The 19,701-nt window shown below is 47.2% G+C and overlaps 1 protein-coding gene across 1 annotated transcript; it reads left to right on the top strand.

The window, feature by feature from the left end:
• Positions 1 to 16,868: 16,868 nt before the first annotated feature.
• Positions 16,869 to 19,401, top strand: LOC311241991 (cathepsin Z-like; the record flags this gene model as incomplete). The annotated part of the gene is made up of 6 exons (XM_084330945.1): positions 16,869 to 16,957; positions 17,951 to 18,114; positions 18,241 to 18,420; positions 18,620 to 18,770; positions 19,023 to 19,185; positions 19,276 to 19,401. 6 exons carry the CDS (start codon positions 16,869 to 16,871, stop codon positions 19,399 to 19,401), a joined length of 873 nt encoding a protein of 290 aa, XP_084187071.1.
• Between the last annotated feature and the right edge of the window lie 300 nt (positions 19,402 to 19,701).

Here is a 19,701-nt window from a genome sequence, read left to right as displayed (position 1 = left end):
AATCTTGTGCACATAGTATTATAATCACCAATCATTATACAATTATCACTCATGTGCACCCTCAAACCCTCAAAAAACACTTTCCTCTCCTTTTCCGTATTTGGAGCATAAATACTACATAATTTATACGTAATATTAAACACAAAATCAATTATCAACACTCTCCCCTCAGTATCTTCATGTATTTTCCTTACCTTATTAACACCTTTTTTCAATAATATAGCTACCCCACACAATCTCTCTGCTCCATTACTCACATATATTTCATCATTCCATTTCGTTTTACTTCATTACATTTTCTGTCCATGTTTCTTGTAAAACTATTATTTCTGCTTTATAGGTCATAAAAAGTTCCTTCATTTTCCCTACTCTTCTCAAACCATTTGCATTTAGTGAAACAATATTTAGTGTAGCACACATGACAGAAAAAGTAATAAGAATGATCACATTAATTTATTTCGTCCTTTTCTCGTCTTTTCTTGCCAGCGCCCACCCCGTGTCCTCGGATGAGCTCTCTTTAGCCTGTTTATATTTGACACTCAAATCCAATATCTGTATTGTATGTTTGAAAAAAAAACTCTATTTTCTTTGCATTTCTTAACCCATTTATATTAATAGAAGTAACTGTAATTGTAGAACACATGACAGCAAATGTGATGAGGTTTATTATATACACCATTATCATCTTTTTCTCCCTTTCCTCCCTTTTTTCCCCCCTTTAGGTGCTTCTTTTGTTTTTCTTTTCAAAAGGTTTATTGCCTCCCTACTTATATCCATTTCACAGCTTGACTCACCCGACAGTGAATCTGTCAATCAGATCAACAGAACAGTCAATCTGTTTCTGGGATTTCAGATGATGCCGCCAGCTCCATCACCTGTTTCTCTCCTTCAATCTCCAACTCTGTAGGTATCTTCTCTTCACTGCCCCCAGGTGTATCAGAGGTATTCCCCTGGTTCGCCCGTGGCTCAGCCCTTTTTTCTCTTTTTTCTTTTCCCTCGAGTCCCTGAGCCACTCCCGAACCAGGTTTCCCCTCTGTGCCCTTCTGCCCCCCCCGATACATAGCCATCAAGGCTGTCATTGATCTCGCAGCCGACGCTCCTTCCGTGCATCTCCGCCGCCCGTCCGCCTCTCCCGCTTCTCTTCTGCCCCGCCGGTAAAACAGTCTGCCATTCTGCTGTTCCTCCACTCCCGTCTGAATTCCCCTCGTCACTCCGCCATTCTGCCCGCTGCTCGCCGTCACCCCTCTGCTGTCTCTCCTCCAGCCCTGCCAGCTCTGCGTCGATGCCTCTCCACGCCGCCTCTGCCGCACCGCTCTCCTTCTGCTCCGCCGCACCCGCACCGTCTGCCACCACCACGCCGCTTCCTCTCGGCTCTGCTGCCCCGTCAGCTGCTGCCGCGTCTCTCGCTCCGTCTGCCACCACCACGCCGCTTCCTCTTGGCTCTGCTGCCCCGTCAGCTGCTGCCGCGTCTCTCGATCCGTCTGCCACCACCACGCCGCTTCCTCTCCTCTCCACACCTCCCGGCACCTCCTCATCGCTCTCACCCTGCCCAGTTGTTGTCGGGGTGGAGATCTCAGCGATCGCTCTCTCCAGGATATCGAAGACATCGAACGCGGTCTCCTCTCCACTCTCCCTCTCCCTCTGCTTCGCCGTCAGCTCCCGACTGTCCCCCGTCCCGTCCAACGACTCCGTCTCACCCTCCTCCTCTCGACCTCCCTCAGTGGTCTGCATTGGCTCCTCCGCATCGCTGTCCTCCTTTTCTCCGTTCTCCTTCTCCTTCTCTCAGTTCTCCTTCTCTCCATTCTCGTCCTCCACCCCTCCTCTCTCCATCTCCGTGGCTCCATCTGTCCCACCAGTCTCAGCGTCCTCTCCACGTCTCGCCCAGCCACCTTTCGCGAAGCCGCACCTGCATTCTCCATCCTCGGGACACACGCGACATTTCTCCCTTTCCTTACATTCGTGTGCATAATGTCCCTGCTTTTTGCACTTATAGCATCTAAAGTCTGGACAGTACCGTAGCACATGACCTGGCCGAACACACAACAGACACACGCGCAGGTGCTTATCGTGTATTACTCGGAAGTGATCCGTGCCCTGCAGCGTCTCGAACTTCACCGAGTACGGCAATGATTTCACAGTGTCTGTAAACTTCACCTTCATGTATCTCGTTCCATCCACCACATCTGTCCCTTGCCACATTTTTCTTTTTATCGGCGAAATTGCCCTTACTCCCCACTGAACCAATTTGTCCATGATTTCAGCATCGGTAATATAAACTGGTAGTGACAGAAAAGACACTATCATCTCATCATCTACTATCTCACGCGCCATTAAGCGGTTGTTTTTTACTTTTATTCCATCCATGACTTTTGTCTTTATTTCCAGACTCTTTAACGTGATCTCATACTTCTTTGGCGTCTTATACCTGCAGCCCATCACCACCCCACACTGTGCTCTTATCGCCCTCAACATCTCCATCATTGTTACCCGTTCATCACCCTCTATATCTATCACCACAGTGAGCTTTTTCTCATATGTCAATTCCGTTCTTGTGTCTGTTTGCCTGGGAAGCCGTCCGCCATTCAGTCTGTCAACATCCATTATATCTGTCCGTTTACAATTGACGCCAGCCAAACCATTGACTTCAGACGCCAGCCAAACCCCAAAACCCCCATATCCATCTCCGGCAAACCCATAATCACCACAGATTCCTTCAAATTTCTCGGCACTCACATAAGCAATAACCTCAAATGGAAAACCAACACAGACCACATACACAAAAAAGCAAATCAAAGACTCTTCTTCCTCCGCCAGCTTAAGAAATACAGAGTCAATAAACATCTCTTGCTCCGTTTCTACCAGGCCATTATACAAAGCATCCTCACCTTCTCCATAACTGTTTGGTACAGCAATCTGGACACTCACTCAAAAAACAAACTACAAGGAATCATCAATAAATCCTCAAAAATAATCTGCACCCCCCCTCCCTTCTCTCGAATCACTCCACCGCCAAATCACAATCAGGAGAGCCAGGAAAATCATCTCCGACCCCACTCACCCAGCACACCACATCTTCCAGCTGCTGCCCTCCGGGAGGCGCTACAGATCCCTGACCACCAAAACAACCCGGTTCAAAAACAGCTTCTTCCCCACTGCCATACGGACACTGAACTCCCTGTAGCACCCCCCCCCCCCCCCCCCCTCCCTGTAGTACCCCCCGCAACCCCCCTTACCTCTGCTGACATGGACATGGACAAACTCTGAACTGTATCTATGTAATTGTGTTTTCTTTTATGTACGCTGTAAGTGATGTTATATGTTCTATGTTTTTATGTTTTTATGTTGGAACTGCTATGCTATGCACTGAAACCAAATTCCACCAGCCTGGCTGGGTGGTCATTAAAGAAATTGATTGAATTGATTGATTGATTGATTGACTTACCGAAAGAAAGCCTCTCGGCACACAAACAATTTAATTTCCCCCAAACAGCACAAAGCTGCCGGGGGGAAACGAACACAATTAACAAAGTAGAAAAAAAACAATAAATTAACTTACCATGGATAACTAGATACTTAGGCTACGTTTAGACAAGCGTTTTGTGAACAGAAACCGCAAAAGTCATCTTGCGGTTTCACTTTTAATTTTACGTTTAGACGAGCGTTTTGGGGTGGAATTCTCCGTGCAGACGACGCTGTAACGACGGAGCCCCGCTGTCACACGATGGGCGCATATGTCACATGACGTGCTGTGAAGACCCGCCCTACTCTGCCTCTGATTCGCAGACTGTGGATGGGGAATGTGATTGTACCAAAGCAGAGTCACTCACAGACAGTGGGTCCACTCACGCCGCGGGACAGATTCTTGTGTATTTAACCCTTTCACTGCCACACGACAGCCGGTTGTGTGATAGTAAAGGGTTAACCTTCTGTCGTGTGGCAGTGAAAGGGTTAAAAGTACTGCCAATGTAGCCTTCAGGTGATCTCCGTTGATAATAGTCAGACATACTTGCTTTGTTTACGTCTCGGCTACTGGCGCATACCTGCTACCTGTGACGTAAGCAGTACGCGCGACCAGAGCCGTGACAACCCTTTCGTCATCGTTTTAACAGATTTATACGGTTTTACAGTTTAGACGAGAGCGCAAAGCTTTTGCGTTTCTAGGAATTCCACCCTGGAAGGTAGTTTCACTTTTTTGCGGTTTCACCCCGTAAAAATGCCGTTTCCGTATAAACGAAAGGCACATCCGAAAAAATATTTTTGCGGATTCACCTGCTAGCGTTTCCGTCTAAACGGGGCCTTAATTTCTGTGTAACTCTCCACTCTCAAAAACACTGCTTCTCTCTCACTGCACACACTCAACCCAGCTGCTCTCAATCACCACTGATGACCAGACGACTGCTCTACCTCCTGAGCCACTGTCGCCCCCAATAGATAGAACGATAGATAGATAGAACAATAGAACGATAGATAGATAGAACGAGAGAGAGAGAGAGAGAGAGAGAGAGAGAGAGAGAGAGAGAGAGAGAGAGAGAGAGATAATGTAACCCACATATTGGATAAGTACACAGGACCAGTATACTGTAGTTTAGGAGGGGTAGTGACTAGTACATGGACACTATAATGAGTAACCAGAACACTTTTATAGACTTTTTTTTTGTATATGTTTCCAAATTATTATACTTAATTCTACATTTCTATAGGCTTTAAAACCATCAAATAAAAATATCAACCTGAATGAAATAAATCGCAATTAATAAAATGCTCAACCACGTAGCCTAATGACGGGCAATGTTAAGTTTGCTATTAAACTATATTAAATGAAGACCAAACCAATTGAAAGTAAATGATTATGAAAACCATTTACACGTATAAAACATTACATGTACAGTGCATTTGAACATGTTGTAAGGCGATGTGATTCTAGCCTTTTCTTGTCCTTCACTCTAGCAACACCGTGTGGCCATGTGCCCCAGCAGCACAGTGTTTGCAAAGATGAGCCACAACTTCATACACCATGGAAATGAACTAAACATGTAATATATTTTAGTTTTCAATGACATATCAGAATATTAGCATTCACCTCTTGCATTATAGCAGTCCCAAATTATACACTACATATTTGAATAGGTTCAAGCACCACACAATTGGTATCGTGGTATTTCCAATATGTCATTATGATGGTATCGACCAAAACATTATGGAAATACCATGGTATTACCATCGGTATAGTTGCAATTGGATCATATCATGGTATTATTTATATTTCGTAAGGGTGTGTGGCTGATGTTAATTCAGACAGCAATGACTAGTGCACTCTGTGACAACTGCTTCAAAAGGAAGGGTACAGTGAATGGTAAATGGAATGGATTGCATTTATACAGTATAGCACTGTTATCTAAAGCGCTTTACAACTTATGCCTCACACTCACACATTCACACACCAACAGCGGTGGCAACCTGCTCATCGGGAGCAGCTAGCAGTTAAGTGTCTTGCTCAAGGACTGAAAAAAGTGTCCCCACCACCAAACAAAGTGACGCCCTTGACACGCAGACACACAGACAGACTCCACAACCACATCTAGACCATCTGATCCGTATCTGCTTCCATTCATTTGTGCTAAACTAGATTAGCTTGCAGCCGAATCAACTATCTATCATATTCTCCCTTCCTCTTGTACCTACTACAATTAATAACATGTCCCACAGATTCCTCTTCCTGGCAGTGATCGCACAGACCTAAAGTTTTGTTTTATTTGTCACATATAAAGTACATGTACATTATAGCAAAATGCTTGGTTCTGTATGCGCCTCCTGAGATTGTGCTTCATACAGTAAAGAGTAAAGTTTTTTTTTTCTACCATGAAACTCTGGTATTGCAGATGCATTTTTGATTTTCCTATGTTGGCTTATGTTCTTTTCAGGAAGATTTTTTGTTGATTGTTGATTGTTGATTTTGTTTGTTTGTTTGTTTGTTTGTTTGTTTTATCTTGCAAACTTTAACTTTTTTGTTCTTTTCTGGATTGGTTTTTGTTGATTTTTGATTGTTGATTTATTTTTTTGTTTGTTATATTTTGAAAACTTTAACTTTTTTGAATTTGTTTTTTGAATTAGGGGTAGGTTGCTCTATAAGCCTTCGGCTTCAAACCTATCCTTTTCGTTTGTTTATTTGTGAAAATGTTCGAAAAATTATTTGTTTGTTTATTTATTTGTAAACATTCGAAATAAAATAATTCATTCATTCATTCATTCATAAAGGAGTTAAAGAATCAATATAACAAAATATACAATATACAAAACTAATGTACAACATTTTTTATATTAGGTAAAAAAGGTAGTGCAAATGTGTAAGAATAAATAGATCAAATATGGTGTAATGTCCTGGATGAGTGGGAAGCCCACCTCCGATGTTGCATTTCGGCTGATCGAGCCACTCTCTGCAGTCTGCTGCGGTCGTGTGTGGTGCTATTCCCAAACCAGGAGGTGATGTTACCAGTCAGGATACTCTCTATTGTGCATGAGTAGAACTTCTTTAAGATCCTCTGACTCAATTTGAACTTCCTTAGACGCCTAAGGAAGTAGAGAAGTACAATTTTACAACACCCCCAGACTTTCCCCAATGAAGATAAGGAACAATTCCCTGCAACCTAGCAATAATAGAAGAAAAGGGAAGAAACCTCAGATAGAACATAATATAATAGAAAGAATATAAATACTTTTATTATCCCGAGGGAAATTTGACAAGATGGGCAGTTCAAAGGGGATCCCCCATCAGGGTGTCTGTGATACATGGTGCTGCTATGGATGATAGAAGGAGGGATAATAGAACAAGCAAATAATGTGTATGAATATGTATCATTTGTCTTAAATACTAAAGTGTTTAAGACAAATTAAAGTTAAAATAATCATAGAAATAAGAGCAATAAAGCATAGGAATACAAGTGCTGGTATGCTAGAATATGATGATGTCCCAGTCTTAACCTTGTAATAATTACCTCCTCTCCCCTATTTCCAACAATGTATTTCCTATTTGCACCAACTTTTCTCTGTATTTGCCACCAAAATGCTACTCTGCTTTTGACACCATCAGTCACCCCATCCTCATCACTCGTCTCCAGTCCTCCGTTGGATTCTCCGGAATCCCGCTCACCTTGCTCCAATCATACCTCTCATACAGGCACCAATTCATCTCCATCAACAACTGCAAATCCCCCACTGCCCCCATCACTCATGGTGTCCCCCAAGGCTCAGTACTTGGTCCCCTGCTCTTCATCCTCTACATCCTTCCACTTGGTCTGATTCTCCGCCAACATGGCCTCCGTTTTCATTGTTATGCAGATGACACTCAGCTCTACCTCTCCACCAAGACTATCACTCCAGCCACTCTCTCCACCCTCACCACCTGCCTCATAGACATCAAAACATGGATGCAAAATAACTTTCTCAAACTAAACTGCAATAAATCAGAAATCATCATTATCGGTCCAAAATCCCTCACCAGCCACACCCAGGATTTCTCCCTACATATTGATGGTTCCATCGTCACCCCCTCCACTCACGTCCGTAACCTTGGCATCATCCTGGACTCCACCCTTTCTTTCCTCCCCCATGTGAACCACATAACAAAAACGGCCTTCTACCACCCCCGGAACATTGCTCTTCTCCGCCCCTCCCTATCACTCTCCGCTGCTGAAACACTGGTTCATGCATTCATATCATCAAGACTAGATTACTGTAACAGCATCCTCTACGGCTCACCAAACACTATCCTCAATAAACTCCAAATATGTCCAAAACTCTGCTGCCCGCATGCTCACCTCCACCCATCGCTCTGATCACATCACCCCTGTCCTCCACGACCTCCACTGGCTTCCAATCAAATACAGGATACAATTTAAAATACTACTCATCACATTTAAAGCCCTCAACAACCTTGCCCCTCCCTACCTGTCTGACCTCCTCCACCGTCACACGCCCACCCGTCGGCTTAGGTCTGCAGATGCCAACCTCCTAACACCTCCCACGACCAAGCTCCGGACCTGGGGCGACAGGGCCTTTGCTGCTGCTGCCCCCTCCCTCTGGAATTCCCTCCCCAGCCATATCCATGATGCAAACACCCTGACATCTTTTAAATCAGCCCTCAAAACCCACCTTTTCAATCTTGATTTTGACCTCTAATTCTGTCGGTTTTATTTTATTTTGTCATGTATTATTTTTGTTCTGTTTTGTTCTGTTTTTTGTTTTGCCATAGTTTTGTCTCTCCTACCCATGTAAAGAGTCTTTGAGCACCTGGAAAAGTGCTAAGATAGATGTATTATTATTATTACTCTGTGAATGGGTTCTATGATACTGCACCCTCCCCCGATTCTTTGCAAACCACAGCTGAGAATGATGAGCCTGATTGGCAATCATCACGGCACAGTTAGTTTGCAGGTGTATAAAAGCCTCACACAGAAGACTGAGGTTTGTGGCTGCTCTCTCTCTCAGGATCAACATGGCTAAATCAATGGTGTTTGTTGTGAAGGGCCAGATTAAACCGAATATATATATTTATTTATATATATATATTTAATTGTATTTGTATATTCTCTAATATTCCCTGATATCCCTTGTATATTCCTTGTACAATATGCATTGAATATCCATTCTAGCCTACTGAACATCCCATAATAGTCTCCATTCTACTATTGGTCGAGACCTTGGTGCCAGGCTGCCATACCCCTCAGACCCAGTTCAAACGTACCGCTCAACATGTACGAACAAGTCCTAGTTCCGCGTAGGAATCTGGCTACCGCACCACTAATGGGACTATTTGTTCATAGTGCGTATATATACTGCGCTACTAAAGTAGGACTTCCTTTTCAGTCCAGTTTCTTACCCTCCAATAGAGTCACAGACGTAAAGCCTCCCCGCGACGCCACGTGTGGGAGTAAGGCCAAGTTCGCCTACCATCGGTATTGAGACATCGTGTATATTAATATTTGAATAGTCATATTTGGCACTATATCGTCGAGTTGGACGTAGTCTATTAAGCTAATAATAGTCTGTTAATATATAGTGCTTCGTACGGTGAGAATACTACCGTAGTCAGCACCCCATCGTTTCGGGCAGAGAACTGGCTGCTTATCCAGGGTGGTTGACCCCACGTGAAGCTGCACCCGAGGAGCCCCAGAGCCGACGAGCGAGTGGACCTGTATACCGGATTATTCTACCGACGACAGCCCGCCTTCCCAGGCACGGATTATGCTTTGTATACGTTGATTATTCCATGGATAAAGACCCCCGACACTGCCGTGTGTTGGAAACCCCCCCCCTGGAGAGGACGCAAGGTGAGGAGACGCTCTGCAAGACGAGGTCGCTTCACGTCTCTCCCCCGTGGACCGGAGAGAGCCGGCCCACAAAGAGTCCATCTGCTTTCATCTGTGGTCCAAGGATCGCCGGCGCATTGAACGGCACTACAGTGGGTTCACCTGGGATACCCTTGGCCGGATGAGGCAGCCGGATTCTACCCCCCCCCCCCTTCCTACTCCTGTCGGCTTACAAGCGACCGGATTAACCCCCCCCTAGTGTATCCAGCCTATAATCATTAAAGTATCATTGCTGTTATTCCTTAACTATTCCAGGTCGTATATGTACCACCTGCGCCTTCAGAGATTGGACATTCTCTATTGATATACCGACGAATACTCTTGCCATAAAAGTGCATACTAATTCCCATTCATAAATGTGATTGATTTGATTAAGTGCTTGCTCTACACACCATCGCTGTGTAGAAATAAAGACCTATTTCTAATTCGTACATTTGTGTTGGATCCGTTTCATCTACGTGACAGTGTTCATCATAATATATTTATGCCGAGTACTGGGTGGCCGAATATTAAGTACAAAGGTAGTGGTAGTAAGTATCATATCTAGTAATACAGTCAGGGAATTGTACCCCTCAGTTACAATTGGTCCTTCGAGCCGGATGGTAATTAGTGTAATATTAATATAGTGTTATTAATATTGAAATGGCCTATGATGAACACTCCACGAAACGATCCTCCTAACCAACGCCCGCAGCGCGAACGACGGCTCCCTCAGTACTTAGAGGCTTACGCTGTCAGTCAACAACCTAGTCTTCTACTAACAGTAAACGCGGTAAAACTAGAAAGTAAAAGTATGTCTAACCCCAACGCCCAGACTACCCCGACCATAGAGGCCCCTACGGGTTCTAATGTAACTGACCAAGTTCACGGTGGGGACCAGTGGGAACCAGACATGACTTCACACCCCGCCAGTACTGAAGAAGTAGTCCCCGATGAGTCCCGGGAGGAATACAACGCTACCGAGAGAGAACTCGGCACGGAAGAAGACGGGGAGAGCACCGTGGAGATAGAGCTCCAAGGCTCCGCAAGGAGTACCCCGAGGGAAGGCTCCCCTATACAACCGCCTTCTCCCAGCGAGGCAGAGAGGACCCTACAGCAGGCCTTCCTCATCAGCCTGAACGCCGCTGCTGAACGCGACCGACTGCAGATCCAGCAGCGGAGCGAAGAAGAGCATATACGTCTAGAAATAAGACGCATTCAGAGGGAAGAGAATGTGGCCCGAGACCGAGCAGACAGCCAGCGAGCAGCTGCTGGTGCTCTACGGGACGCAGAGCGCGACAGACAGCAAGCGCAACTAATAGAACAGCTGATCAGACGGACAACACCCTCTCCCTCCGCCAGAGGCTCCAGGAACTCGTCTAGACACACCTCCAGGGCGGCATCCCCTAGCCGAGTAAACAACCCTGAACTTGACCAACAGACGAGGTCTATACCCCCCACAGACCACCTCCCCCCACCGGTCCAAGCGAGACCTAGCAACCGGGAAGGAGCAGCATATCCTGTGGAGAGGCTAAACCAGAGACTACAAGCACTGGATGACCTAACTGAAGACGAAGAGGAAGAGGAGGAGAACCACGCCCGACGACAGCACAGTACTCTACCGGACCAGGAGGTCCGGTACAGCCCAGGCTATACTCCCGCGGAGCTGCGCTACAGACCCCCGACTCTATACCCGGGTGAGCACGACGCACGACCCGCACCGAGGAACAGCACCTGGACAAGCGGGCCATGGTACACTGCCGGTACCAGCCCATACCAAGGAGCGGGAGGAGACTCGCCTAGGAGGCCTCTCCCCCAACGCTCGCCGATGTATCCACAGTCAGCTTCATACATTGGCACGCCTACGGTACCCGACTTCACCCAAGAGAACCGGGCCCAGTATACAGAACTCCGCATGTGTCTGGAGACCATGTTGGTGGATGTATTGGATGAACGCCATAAATACGCCATCCTACTGAAGCACTTAAAGGTACCCCGCGCACATAATATAGCGCTCGCCTACGTGACTTCCACCACCCCATACACAGCAGCGCTGGTAGCATTGGACCAGAGGTATGGGCGCATATGGGATTACGTGATCCAGGAGATCCGACACATCGACCGCTTACCCCCAGCAATAGACAATCGAGCACTGGACGACCTGTCCATCAGAGTGCAGTCCCTGGTAGGGATGTTGGGAGCGCAGAGAGAGAAGGGGAGGCATGAACTTTACGCCAACTCAAATGTGGAAAGGATCTTGGAGAAGCTGCCGCCCGCTCGACAGGAGCGTTTTAGACGGCAGAGAGACCACCAAGACCCGAATGGCCCCGAACCGAACCTCCTCGATCTAGCAGACTTCCTGGCGAGAGAAGTCAGCAGCCTACGGCTAGATACATTCGGACGGAGCACCCCTGGCTCCAGAGAAGGAACCAGACGACTAAATGATGGAAGAAGATCGGTGACTGTGATGCACCAATCGGAGTCAGTACCGAGCAGCAGGAGCCACAGCACCCCCTCCAGAACGGAGAAGTGGAAGATAGTGTGCCCCTACTGTGAGAAAGAACACTGGCTAGCGCAATGTGACTCCTTCCCCAAGCTGAACGCGGAGGAAGCAAGTCAATGGATAAAGTCCAACAAGCGCTGTTTTCGCTGTGCGCGCTCACACATGGCAGCCGAATGCCGCTTAAAGAAAAGGTGCACCAAGTGCGATGGAGCCCATCTGGACATACTTCACGACAGTAACAGACGGCGCCCTTCACCCGCACCATCCAGCAGCAAAGCGAGCGTCATGTACATCGATCCCGCCAGCAGCAGTGGAGCCCGAGTACTCCTAAAAGTAGTGCGTGTGACACTAAGCTACCAGAATAAAGTCCTGGACACTTACGCCGTCCTCGATGACGGGTCAGAGAAGACCCTGCTGCTCGCCTCCGCTGCGGCCCAGCTAGGGCTGCGGGGAAGCGAAACCCAAATGACAATTCGGACAATAAGACGAGATTTGAAGACGATAAAGGGCGAGAATGTCTCATTCTCTATCGCAGCAAGCGGCCAGCCTGAGCGACGGTACCAGATTACAGACGCTTTCACCAGCCAAGAAATAGGACTGTCGCGGTACACATACCCCGTCGCCAAGCTGATGGAGAAATATGCACATCTGCGCAAGTTACCGATCCCGCTCATAGACAATGCTATGCCGACCCTGTTGATAGGCTCCGACCATGCAGACCTCATTGTCCCGATAGACCGGGTTCATACCGGACCCCGAGGCTGTCCTGCAGCAGTCGAGACCCGTTTGGGATGGACTCTCCAAGGCCCGCTCGCCAAATCTCTCAACCGAAGTACAGCCACTAGATGTCTCCACTCCCGAGTCACAGAGGGAGAAACCGCACTCCTGCAACACGTAGAGCGGCTATGGACCTTGGAACAAATGCCCTTTAAGAACGGAAAGAAAGACATTCGCTCTAAAGATGACATTTACGCCATTCACCTCCTCGAGACAGGGACCAAGAGAGTCCCGGTCAACGGCGTGTTGAGATACGCCACGCCACTCCTGCGGCGAGAAGGAATGCCTACTTTCCACGCCAAGACAGACGCCACAGAACGGTACCTGCTGAACACGGAGCGGCGCTTAGCCAAGAACCCCGCCCAAGAGAGTGTATACCGCGCTGAGATTGAGAAGCTCATCACAGCGGGACACGTCACAAAGATGGACATTAAAGAGGCTGACCAGACCACTGAATCGTGGTACGTGCCTCACCACAAGGTCCATCACAACGGTAAAGACCGCATAGTATTTAACTGCAGCTACCAGATCGGATCCCAAAATCTGAATAAAGAGTTACTGCCCGGTCCCACACTCGGCCCCTCCCTACTCGGCGTTCTACTCCGCTTCCGCCAGGAAAAGGTGGCCATCAGCGGGGACATTAAAGGAATGTTCCTGCAGGTGAGATTAGTAGAGGAGGACAAGCCCCTGTTACGGTTCCTATGGAGAGAGAAGCCAGGAGATGAGCACCCAGCCATCTACCAATGGGAAGTCCTCCCCTTCGGAACGACGTGCAGCCCCTGCTGTGCTACATTTGCACTACAGAAACATGTAGCAGAGGACCCAGCAGCGGACGAAGAGGTCCGACACAGCGTAAAGAACAGCTTCTACGTAGACAACTGTCTACAAAGCCTTTCAACCCAGGAAGAAGCCGAGGCTCTCCTGATTAAACTCCGCGCCTCATTGATCAAAGGCGGCTTTGATCTCAGGCAGTGGGCCAGCAGCGATCCGCAAGTACTGCGCAGCCTCTCCTCCGAGGACAAGGCAGCCAGCAGCGAGACCTGGATGGCTACAATCCCGGGAGAAGCCCAGGAGATGACCCTGGGATTGGTGTGGCGATTCAAAACAGATTCGCTTCACTACAGACACAAGCCCCTGACTACGGAGCAGGGAAGGCCCGCGGCGGCGCCGACCACCAGACGGAGTGTGTACACAACACTCGCCCGACAATATGACCCGCTAGGATGTATTCTACCGTACACCACCAGGGCAAAAATGATTGTACGAGCATTGTGGGACAAGGACCAGGGCTGGGACGACCCCATTCCCGCACACCTTGCATCCACCTGGAGAGAGTGGGAGATGGAGCTCCACTCACTCCCACGCGTTAATATGCGCCGAAGCTACTTCCCACCCACGGTGAGGCCAGAGACATGTAAAATGGACTTACACGTCTTCAGTGACGCCTCAGAGGTCGCATACGGATCAGTAGCCTACTTGCGGGCCCAAGAAAGGGGGGGAGAGATCTACACAGCATTTGTCCTCGCCCGCTCGAGAATAGCCCCACGCAAGCAACAATCTATCCCACGTCTAGAGCTCTGCGCAGCCCTAGCCGGAGCGCACCTAGCCACGCTCATCCAACGTGAGCTCACCATACCGGTGTCTAGAACAATCCTGTGGTCAGATTCCACGACAGTACTCGCCTGGATCCAATCGGACTCATGCAAGTACAAAGTCTTCGTGGGAGTCAGAGTCACCGAGATTCAAGACTTAACCGAAGAGTTAACCGGAGAAACAGAGTGGCGCTACGTTGATACAAAACAGAACCCAGCTGACGTCATCACCCGGGGGATGCCCCTGGATGACCTCACCCGTCGCAATGTCTACAGTGACGGCCCAGCATTCCTAAAGCTCCCGGAAGGAGAGTGGCCCACGCCTATCCCGAGGGAAGCCAGTCAGGAGGAGGCTGAGAATAAGAAGCCTGTGTTCTGTGGATTGAGCACTGTTATCTCCACCGACCCTAACATAGACGATTGCACGTCCATAGAGAGTGCACAACAAAGGACATTCCTGCGGCACCACCCGGAGTGTAAGTCCCCCGCTGAAATGTCAGCAGCTAACTACGAGGAAGCAGAATTGCTTCTACTGCAGCGAGCCCAGAGAGACTCGTTCCCCGATGAATTGGCCTGTCTACAGGGAGGAAAGCCCGTCCCATCCGACAGCAGATTAATTCATCTAGCCCCCGAGAGCGACGCTCATACCCTCATCAGAGTGGGTGGTCGCCTACGCAGAACCCCCAACACACTCCTGATGGGGCGGCTAGATCCTGCATTACCCCAGACAATGTACCGGCCTGAAGAAGCGAACGGCCGACGAATGTGGAGGTACAGCCAAGTATTAGCCGACAAGTTTTGGAGCAGTTTCCTACTACACTACCTACCGTCTCTACAGACCCGCCAGAAGTGGGTAAAGGAGAGAGACAATTTGACAGAAGGAACAGTCGTCATGATTATTGATCAATCACTGCCCAGAGCTATGTGGCCGGCCGGCCGCGTAAGCAAAGTGATCACCGGTGCCGACGGCAAGGTCCGAGCAGCTGAAGTGCTCGTCCAGGGTCGCACTTACACCCGTCCCGTGGCGAGGCTCATAGAACCGCCCCGACTCCCAGACACAATCGATGATGACCATGACCCTATAACCCTATGACTTTGTGAAGTTGACTGACCCCTACAGCAAACCCTTATGTGTAAATAGACAACGCGATTAATCTGTCTCTGTTTAACTGATTAGGTCTGGGACCAATCAGGGGGTGGCTGTTGTGAAGGGCCAGATTAAACCGAATATATATATTTATTTATATATATATATTTAATTGTATTTGTATATTCTCTAATATTCCCTGATATCCCTTGTATATTCCTTGTACAATATGCATTGAATATCCATTCTAGCCTACTGAACATCCCATAATAGTCTCCATTCTACTATTGGTCGAGACCTTGGTGCCAGGCTGCCATACCCCTCAGACCCAATTCAAACGTACCGCTCAACATGTACGAACAAGTCCTAGTTCCGCGTAGGAATCTGGCTACCGCACCACTAATGGGACTATTTGTTCATAGTGCGTATATATACTGCGCTACTAAAGTAGGACTTCCTTTTCAGTCCAGTTTCTTACCCTCCAATAGAGTCACAGACGTAAAGCCTCCCTGCGACGCCACGTGTGGGAGTAAGGCCAAGTTCGCCTACCATCGGTATTGAGACATCGTGTATATTAATATTTGAATAGTCATATTTGGCACTATATCGTCGAGTTGGACGTAGTCTATTAAGCTAATAATAGTCTGTTAATATATAGTGCTTCGTACGGTGAGAATACTACCGTAGTCAGCACCCCATCGTTTCGGGCAGAGAATTGGCTGCTTATCCAGGGTGGTTGACCCCACGTGAAGCTGCACCCGAGGAGCCCCAGAGCCGACGAGCGAGTGGACCTGTATACCGGATTATTCTACCGACGACAGCCCGCCTTCCCAGGCACGGATTATGCTTTGTATACGTTGATTATTCCATGGATAAAGACCCCCGACACTGCCGTGTGTTGGAAACCCCCCCCCTGGAGAGGACGCAAGGTGAGGAGACGCTCTGCAAGACGAGGTCGCTTCACGTCTCTCCCCCGTGGACCGGAGAGAGCCGGCCCACAAAGAGTCCATCTGCTTTCATCTGTGGTCCAAGGATCGCCGGCGCATTGAACGGCACTACAGTGGGTTCACCTGGGATACCCTTGGCCGGATGAGGCAGCCGGATTCTACCCCCCCCCCTTCCTACTCCTGTCGGCTTACAAGCGACCGGATTAACCCCCCCCTAGTGTATCCAGCCTATAATCATTAAAGTATCATTGCTGTTATTCCTTAACTATTCCAGGTCGTATATGTACCACCTGCGCCTTCAGAGATTGGACATTCTCTATTGATATACCGACGAATACTCTTGCCATAAAAGTGCATACTAATTCCCATTCATAAATGTGATTGATTTGATTAAGTGCTTGCTCTACACACCATCGCTGTGTAGAAATAAAGACCTATTTCTAATTCGTACATTTGTGTTGGATCCGTTTCATCTACGTGACAGTGTTCATCATAATATATTTATGCCGAGTACTGGGTGGCCGAATATTAAGTACAAAGGTAGTGGTAGTAAGTATCATATCTAATAATACAGTCAGGGAATTGTACCCCTCAGTTACAGTGTTCATATTTATGCTCATGGCCTCTGTGGTTTTAGCCAAACACTATTCTAACAAGAGGTCAGCCTGCTATCGTCCGAAACCAAGGAAACCCTCCTTTGGATTGAGGTAAGATTGTTTTGATCTTTTGGTTCTATACCACAATATTAATGAGGGCATTAAAAGGGCCTCAATGCACACTTAAATTTTCAACTGCCTGCCTCATAATAATCCTTGAGTGGGATCATTATATGTTGTGTTAGAATACTGATTTGCATGGATTCTTGGTGTAAGACTGGTCCAAGATGAGGCTGCAAGGTCTAGCTTTTTCTTTGCATAGTCTTGGGTCCAAGATGAGGCTGCAAGGTCTAGCTTTCTCTTTTCATAGTCTTGTCAACCAGTTGTCCGTTAATGATTATGACCTGCTGCTACTGTAGTTGATCACTTTTTTGCCAACAAAATGTCTACAATGGAATACTAATTGTCTTTCCTTAGATGAGGTCAGGGTCATGGAGTTGTGCCTTATGTGAATGCTTTTAAAAGTCCCATGACTCAAAAGAGGGTTAGTCATCCTAGATGGATGCGTTATTGCCTTTCAACACATGGTTGGATTAGGTTTTTCCGGTGCAATACTAATACCATAAACCAGTAAGAAAAATATACTATAATGCAATCCCTGGAGTAGAATAAATATTGACAGTCAATATGACCTGTGAATTCCTAAGAATGCTACAGTGCATAAAAGAGCTCTGTGCTTTATAAAGTGTTCTAGTACAAAGTGCCTGCCTCCATTAGGGCTCTGAGTTAAGGTGACTTCATGTATACTAATTTAGTGTCCATTAAATGCTTTCTACAACATTCAGCACTATTGGCTGCTATAATTGCCATCAATATCCATGACAAGTCCCTCCCTAGCTTCCCGTTTTTACAGGAAACTCATAAATATGTGGAATCAAATGGCGTTCTGCTAGCTGTTTCATGGGGACTTTAAGCATTATCTAGTGAGGACTTCCAGTTATTTCACTACAGAATGCTGCTCCTCTACAAGAGACTGGGGAAAACATTTAGTAATTGGGCCTACTGTTATGTTGTGTAGACTCCTAAAGCCTTTGCTTTTCATAGGACTGTTCCTCGACCCCATGAGTTTCTGAACCTTGCTGAACTGCCAAAGACATGGGACTGGAGGGATATTGATGGCACAAACTACGTCAGCACCACCCGGAACCAGCACATTCCTCAGTACTGTGGTTCTTGCTGGGCCCATGGTAGCACCAGTGCAATGGCAGGTATGTCTGTTCTCAAGACTAGAACCATGAATTTACAGACATGAGTTTTTTTTTGGGGTCACTCAAACAACCAAATGGAATGGTGTCTTTCTTTCTGTGGCTGATTGGTCTCTGTATTCTCATCAGATCGCATCAACATTAAGCGCAAAGGAGCGTGGCCATCTGCTTACCTGTCTGTCCAGCACGTGCTTGACTGTGCTAAAGCTGGCACGTGTCACGGAGGGGACCACTCTGGGGTGTGGGAATATGCCAGCAAATACGGCATCCCTGACGAGACCTGCAACAACTACCAGGCGAAGGACCAGAGTACGTTTTCAATGCTATATACTGTTAACAAACATACATACATACAAGTGTTGTGTATAATATGACGAAAACCCACACTGTGCCCATTTTGCTCTTTATGTCGTGTTTGGTTTCTTTCCACCCTGTTCCCACCCAAGTAGATGGGGTGTTTTGTTTTATTTCTAAAATGGTAGATCTCTAATTTTGTTTCTCTCAACAGCGTGCAAACCTTTCAACGCATGTGGAACCTGTACCACTTTCGGCAAGTGTAACATTGTGCAGAACCACACGGTGTGGATGGTTGGCGACTATGGAGAAGTTGTTGGAAGAGAGAAGATGAAGGCGGAGATCTTTGCTGGAGGACCCATCAGGTTCTGCTCTTGTATTATTTTTAACAAATTGACATATTGCTTTTTTGAATGCTTAAGGCCTCCATGATATAATTGAACAAATGTCAACCATCAACTCTTTCTGAAAAATGTTTACCATATTTGTAATTTTATATTTAAAATTTACTGTACATGAGTTATCACATACCAGTTATGGGTATTGAATAATCTTCAAGGCCTGAACTTTATTTGTCATAGATGCCATATTTAATGTCAGTTCCTTCCTATTCCTAGCTGTGGGATCATGGCTACAGAGAAGCTTGACGAGTACAGTGGGGGTCTGTACTCCGAGTACATCCCACGTCCTGAGATCAACCACATCGTCTCGGTGGCAGGCTGGGGAATGAATGATGGCATTGAATACTGGATCGTGCGCAACTCCTGGGGAGAGCCTTGGGTAAGAGCTCATGTCGGGTGTTTAAACACTTGTGCTTTTTAGCAGTCGAGTAGTATTAGTTTCTTAATGAGTTTCCTTTCCTCTGCCTAGGGTGAGAAGGGCTGGGCCAGGATTGTGACCAGTGCTTACAGGGGGGGAACTGGAAGCCAGTACAACCTGGCTTTGGAGGAGGACTGCATGTACGGAGACCCTATTGTACCCACCACTTACTTCTAGACGTGTTGGACTGAACTCTTACTTCCAACTAGAGGCTATTTCTAGACTGCCTTGTGATGTTCTGACTCAAGATGGCTGGTTTGTAATGCCTGTTCTGACATTAAATAACTTGTCATTGGATTTTATTTGTATGGATTTCTTTTTTGGATCTCTCTGATGGTGTGTTCGGCTGATCAAACCAGTGCTATTCCCAAACCAGGAGGTGACGTTACCAGTCCCTCCCTCAGTGCAACTATCTTGGCCGCTTCCTCTTGTAGAAACCATCCAGTGGCACTCCTTAATCTGTGTTAGGCCTCGATA

The sequence above is a fragment of the Notolepis coatsorum genome, assembly GCF_963971535.1.
Source record: "Notolepis coatsorum genome assembly, chromosome: 15".
NCBI classification, from domain to species: domain Eukaryota; kingdom Metazoa; phylum Chordata; class Actinopteri; order Aulopiformes; family Paralepididae; genus Notolepis; species Notolepis coatsorum.
This window is presented reverse-complemented; position numbering and strand designations above follow the sequence as displayed.